The sequence below is a fragment of the Lynx rufus genome, unplaced genomic scaffold (assembly GCF_022079265.1).
Source record: "Lynx rufus isolate CCGP_SWC_20201006 ecotype Redwood Valley unplaced genomic scaffold, mLynRuf1.p SCAF_20, whole genome shotgun sequence".
NCBI lineage: Eukaryota > Metazoa > Chordata > Mammalia > Carnivora > Felidae > Lynx > Lynx rufus.
In genome coordinates, this window is record NW_025814835.1 from 22696218 (window position 1) to 22702877 (window position 6660).

General features: G+C 39.4%; 1 protein-coding gene across 1 annotated transcript in view; it reads right to left on the reverse strand.

Annotated features, from left to right (window-relative positions):
* The window catches only part of DCC (DCC netrin 1 receptor), a 753976-nt gene extending 747901 nt beyond the window's left edge, over positions 1-6075 (reverse strand). Inside the window, exons 1-2 of the mRNA XM_047086216.1 lie at positions 6014-6075; positions 4630-4955 (exon numbers count right to left, since the gene is read on the reverse strand). Coding sequence (XP_046942172.1) covers positions 4630-4955; positions 6014-6075 — 388 coding nt within the window. The remainder of the gene's footprint in view (positions 1-4629; positions 4956-6013) is intronic.
* Positions 6076-6660: the final 585 nt, after the last annotated feature.

Sequence of the window (6660 nt, forward strand, 5' to 3'; positions counted from 1 at the left end):
CTCAGGCTAGGCCAACTAACTCCTATGAACTCAGCTTCAGTGAATCTTTTTTCAGTTGGAAGGACATGATAGAGGCTCCGTGGAGTAGATTGGCCACCATCTTTTTTCTATAATGGTAACAGCAGTTGCATGATCTAGAACTCCTGGTCTGACCAGCACAAATTATATTGGCTTCATTGACAGAATACTAGATCGAGTTGTGAAAAATGAATCTTGTAGTCAAACAGATTTTGGCACAGCTTGCCAACAAACTGCATAGATTCAACTTTTTTTGAAAACTCAATTCAGGCTTGCCAATTTGTGCTTGTAGATTGCAAAAGCAGATATCTGATCCAAGATGACAATATTTATAGCTCAGGATTTGTAGCCTATATTTCTTCCTCCCCCAAACCTCTCCAAAAAAATGTTTTATATCATCACAGGAGAAAACTCAAAGTTGTCATTTCCTAATAATAATAATTGTAATAACATAATAATATCCATCTTTACACAAGAATCTACTCTGCACTAGGCCTTTACATGCTAAATGTTATTGAAAAGCCACCACAGCCTTAGGAGGTAGGTTGTTATTATGTTGATTTTACAGAAGACAATCCAGAGTCTCGGATAGCTGGCAATATCTGGAGTAGGGAAGATGTGCTTGGCCTAATGCAAGCTCATATTGATGTTATGGGTTTCAGAAGGAATGAGGAATTGGCATGTGCCTTTTATTTTCAAAGCAGCATATGGTATTCCAGTACAGTCTACCTTCTAATTCCATAGTCCTCAATAGTTTAGGAATTTATATACAAGTAAGATATAAATCAGATTATCCCATTCTGTCCATCAAGGAGGTAAGTTTAATCTCATCAAGAAAAAAAAAAAGTGGAGGAGGAGAAGGAAAACAAAGGTGACAATGATGGTGTAGGGTCCAAGGGCAGGCTGCTCCATGATGGACCATTATGGCTCAAGAGAAACTTCTGACCCTCCCTTAACTATATAGAAGAATCTAAATTGGAAGTCCTTCCCAGAACAAGGATTATTAGCAGAAACAAATTTTATCTGAAAAATTTTGCCATTCGTATGGGAGGCCAAACCTCTAGTTACCAAACATCTGTTCTTATTACCCTGTGAAGTGCATTCTTTTCCTCTGAAATCCCACATCCCTACCCCCTTCTCTTTAGTTCAGAATGACATATATGACTCATTTTGTCTGTCTTTGGAATCTCCATGTCTGTGTGGATTCCCTGTATGCATTCAATTAAATTCTATTTTCTCCTAGTAATCCATCTTACGTTAATATGATTCTTCAGCCAGCTGGATGGACCTGTGAAGAAGACAGGAATTCTTGCTCCCTGACAATGGAAACCTCTCTCTATATGGCATAAAGCTCCCTGTCTTCACTGGCAAAACAAAGGCTTAATGAATAATTACTAAACATGCCTGACACTGTGACAGGTATAGAGTGGTAAGCGAAGCTCTGCAGATAAAGTTGGGCTCTGCTTCTCTCTTTACAACTCTCAATCTAAGGGCTCCTGGGTGGCTAAGTCTTTTAAGCATTTGACTTCGGCTCAGGTCATGATCTCATGTTTTGTGGGTTCCAGCCTCATGTCAGGCTCTGCACTGCCAGAGCCTGGGATTCTCTCTCTCTTCCTTTCTCTCTGCCCCTCCCACATTCTCTCTCTCTCTCTCTCTCTCTCTCTCTCTCTCTCGTAAATAAACTTAAAAAAAAAAAGTCTCAATCTAGAAATCTGAACAGGAGTATCCATGACAGAGAAGTACTACACCATTTTAGACTAGAGCTAACTGAGTATAAACAAAATTCCTAAGTTTCACCAGGACTGGCCAAGTTACTTTCAAATAGAGCAATAGCCCTTCCTGATAGAACTCACAATTACAGGATATGCCAATGGTCAGTAGCTTGTTACAAAGAGATTTTTTAAAAAGTGTTTTAATGTTCATTTATTTTTGAGAAAGCGAGGGAGAGAGACGGAGCATGAGTGGGGGAGGGGCAGAGAGAGGGAGACCCAGAATCTGAAGTAGGTTCCAGGCTCTGAGCTGTCAGCACAGAGCTGGTTGTGGGGCTTGAAATCACAAATCACGAGATCATGACCTGAGCCAAAGTCAGATGCTTAACCAACTGAGCCACCCAGGCACCCAATACACTGAGACTTCTAATAAAATGTTGGATGGGACGGTAGCCCTTGGTTTATCTTTCCAACTCCCCTCCCCTCTTCAGCTAAGTGTGCACTTAGGTTTAAGAGGTTGAAGAGTATGTGAGAAGTTCCTAGAAAATAGGATGAATGGTATGTGGCAAGACCATTGCATAAAATGTGCTGATTGGTTAAAGACAGATTTCATTTGCCACACTTCTTTTTACCAAAAGGTACTTTGAGAAAGCAAAAATGGAAGAGGGACAGTATTATTTTAAATGGACTCTACACCACACCTGAGAGTGCAAAACAGGTTTTTTGTTCCTTTCTTTCTTTTTCCTTTTTTTTTTTTAACTGAAGCAAAGCTGACTCTTACCTTTTAGTGGTGACTGGTTTATTGACTGCTAATGCTTTAAAAATGAGATTAAATCAGGCCCATGGTCTTTATTACAAGGAAGATATATGCCCCTCGTGCATTCCAGTGGTTTGGCAATCTTAACCTCGACAGACATAACATTGATGTATGCTGTGTTGCCCAACAGCATGGTAAGTGTTTAAAATGCTGTGAACAGCCTTATTGCCTTGAAATGATACAATCTAATATTAGATTGTAACTCAGTGACTGAATCTGCCAGCTCAACCTTCTACAGAATACCAAAGTTGAAGCCACTTTATTTTAATATCTCATAGGGAAGGAATCATTCTTCATTTCCCCATTGAAACACAGCACGTAAAAGTGAATCTAGATCACAGGAAAGCTGAAACCACAACAAATCAGGCCATTTTCATTAACAGCACATATGCACCTGCCTTCTGGAATAGGGTGTTGAAACACCAGCCTAGCTCATTCAAATTGGCAGAACTACCTTAGCACCGTGGGCAATTGACGGGTGGGATCTGAGTGTCCGAAAATTCTTAAGCTAGAGAAAATCAAACCATACCCTCTCCACTTTGTTTGAACATTCTGGGAAAGCAGTTTTTACCTTAATCCTCAGCACTTCTTCCACTTGTTCCTTTTGATCAATCATAATTAACATAGACTTTCAATCCTCTCTACACTTCATGCTCATCAATCAAATTTCAGACACCCATCAGTCAAAGGAGCCAGAGGGTTGAGAGCCTTGGTTCGCATGATCGGAATGCCACCTCACGTGTTTCCTGTGTTAAGGGGACTTTCTGAAACCATGCTTCAGTCTGTCAGTGTTAAAGCAGGTGGGTTCTCAGGACACAGTACTTTCGAATGCTAAAACCAGGTCAGTCCTGGTTGAAGCAGGATGGTTGACCACTTTACCTCTAGGTGAGGCCAGGGCTCACCAGGACATCTTTGCTCAGGCACAATCTGGTTTGTGATACTCTTTTGTGGCATGACATTGGATTTAAACAGATTGCATATCAATAAAATCTAACTTTTATATCATCACCTGACCAGAACATCTCTTGGAGATTTTAACTTCCTCACTGCCTCAGTAGAAGTCCTGCCCAACTGTCCTAGTAAATGTTATTGCTGAAAATGAATCTTCATTCTCATCAGTATTCTGGATTTAGACTGAATGGGACCTGGGAAAAGAAGCCCATAGCAAATGGCTAAATGATGGCCTACTAGCTTAATTTTATACTGAGACCTAAAGATGAAGTTTGAAAGTAGCCCTTCCAACCTGTTTACCCATTTGAAAGCCTAAACTTATTTCATGTTGGATCCATGTGCCTTGTACTGTACCTCATGTCAAAATTAAAAGAAAAAAAAAATCAAAGCCTAATTTGTAGCCAAGTCATCATAGAAACAAGTAAAATTTTTATTCTTCCCTTGCATGTCCAACATTTCAGAGGCCAGAAATTAATAATGATTATTAGCTGCCCTCTAACTAAATTAAGTGGATCAGAGAGAACAATGTCCATGGATTCCAGAACATCTAATACTATGTTTTTCAGGGTCTCTACCACCTGAAAATATTCAGATGGAAAGGAAAAACTATTCATCTTATTACTTTATTATTGAGTCAACATATTACCAAGCATATTTGGAAGCACGACTACAATTGCAAACTTTTATTTCTCATTTGAAAGCTATATGTTGCGATCAAGCCATTATAATCAAAATAAAATTCATGACTCTGAAGGCAAAAGAAAAAAAAATAGCTCTGCAAAATTTCAGCATTAGTGATTCTGTAAAATGGAATTAATCAGGAAATCGTTTTTCTAGTATTTTTCTACCAATGAAGAGTCCTCCCCCAGACGCAAGCAGTAGATCAATTTGAGGCAGTCTTTGTAAAAATCTCACAATGCTGTGTTAGTCCTTGAGATCCTACTACTGTTTTCCAAGCAATTAAGGAGAAAAGTCAGTGAAAACTATGAGAGGGTATACATACAGCTTTTTTTCCGTTGGTCCTTTATCTTAAAAATGGATACTGTTTCTGCGGAGATGATTTTCTTACTCTCAAAAAAGGAATAAGAAGGATGGAGAAGGAAAAGGAGAAAAAGGAAGACTCCATCCACTTACCCGCTACTGCAACTTTCGCCGTCCGGCTAATAATTGACCCAGAATCTCCCAAAGATGCCTCGCATTGGTAAAGTCCCTCATCTGGCTTATGGTGCCTGGAGTGGAGTATGTTTTGTATCAACAGAGAGCCGTTTGGAAGTTGCTGCTTCCTTTCGTCCATTCCCAAGGCCAGGTGGACGCCATCTTTCTTCCACTTGATAACCGGGACGCCTCGGTCAGACTCAGCAGAGCAGTTCAGGAGGACATTTCCTCCCCGCATCGTGACAGCATCGGAAGGCTCTGACAGGAAGTGCAGGGATGTGAAAGCCTTAATCTGGAAACCTGCGCCAAGGAAACACAGGGAAATAAATATGTTCACTGATTCAAAGAAATCACAGGCTCCAATCCCCTGCTTTTTCTTTATAAAACTTTTTCAAAAATGCTGGGGTCTTTGGAAAGCATCCAAGAATAAATGATATTGTGTTAAAGAAGCAAAAAAAAAAAAAAAAGTGTCCAATTGGGCTAACCAAATTAAGGAAACAATTGACCCAAAAAGTAATAATTGAGAAATTAAAAAATCATACAAATCTAGGCATGGCCATCATCACTTATAGGATAAGTCAATCTTTAAAAATTGAGAGAGAAAAAACTAGTATTTTCCAAATAAAACTAGATATATTTTTTAAACTTTTATTTGTGTGTGTGTGTGTGTGTGAGAGAGAGAGAGAGAGAGAGAGAGAGAGAGAGAGAGAGCATGAGCAGGGGAGGGGTAGAGAGAGATGGAGAGAGGGAACCCCAGAAAGGCTCTGCACTCTCTGTGTAGAGCCTGATGTGGGGCTTGCTGGCACTCATGAACCACAAGATCATGACCTGAGTTGAAGTCAGATGTTTAATAGACTGAGCCACCCAGGGACTCCAATAAAACTACATATTTTATTTTGAAAACAGTTACTTTTTAAAAATTTTTTTCAATTACAGACAGACACACACATAGAGGGTGAGTGGGGGAGGGGCAGAAAGAGAGGGAGATACAGAATCCAAAGCAGACTCCAGACTCTGCACTGTCAGCACAGAACCTGATGTGGGGCTTGAACCCCAAACCACAAGATCATGACCTGAGCTGAAGTCAGACGCTTAACCATCTGAGCCACCCAGATGCCCCTAAAACTAGATATTTTAAAGTAACAATGATTAGTAGTGGGGCAGTAGTCATAGTGCCCCTAAGATTTGGGAGACTTTTTCTATCTCTGCGTTTTGATTGTAGTATCCATTAAATTAAAAAAAAAAAATCTACTCAGACATGTTGTTTCATCATCAACAACAACAACAAAAATCAACTCTGAACAGTGTGGGGGAGTTATTTAGAACAAAGCTCAGGTGAATTTTAAAATAGGTAAGAAATCCCACTTGCAGAAGCAAGTCAATAATGCTACTACCTAAAATCACAAATCCCTGAAGTGTCTTCATTTCCATCCAAATGTTGCTCCTGAGCCAGGAAATCTAAGTGAATATTATATTTGGTCTCTCTTTTTTCTATAAACATAAATGAACATAAGAAATCAACAGGAGGAAGAGAAAGTCATTTAAGGATCCTGAGGGGGTGAAACCGGTATAATTAGTTAAAGTATATTATATTCAGAGCTACCAGCACAGCATTTAGCAGAGTGCTTGGCTGTTGAGTCACAGGCTATACCAAGGTCTTTAGGAGGTCAACGGGTGCACCTTTTCTCAAACAGGTGTGCACCTAAAGCATGCGAGTCAGATTACTTTTAATTTCATTTTTAACCATCTCTGGGGGTAGGGATTCTATAATGCCTCTTGGTATCTTGTTTTTAACATTTAATCATTCTTCAAGTATAACTGAATTTTCTAGCTTCTATTTAATATTTTTTTTCTTGAATTGCTTTGTGTGAACAAAGGGAGGAGATGGACATTTCTTTGTAAGAACCTTTATTCTTTTGAAGCAGCATTTAATTTCTTTACAAATACCCCCTAAATTATGTTTTAGCCTTCATGTGTTTTAGGATAACGACCCCAATTTCATTAGCTTCC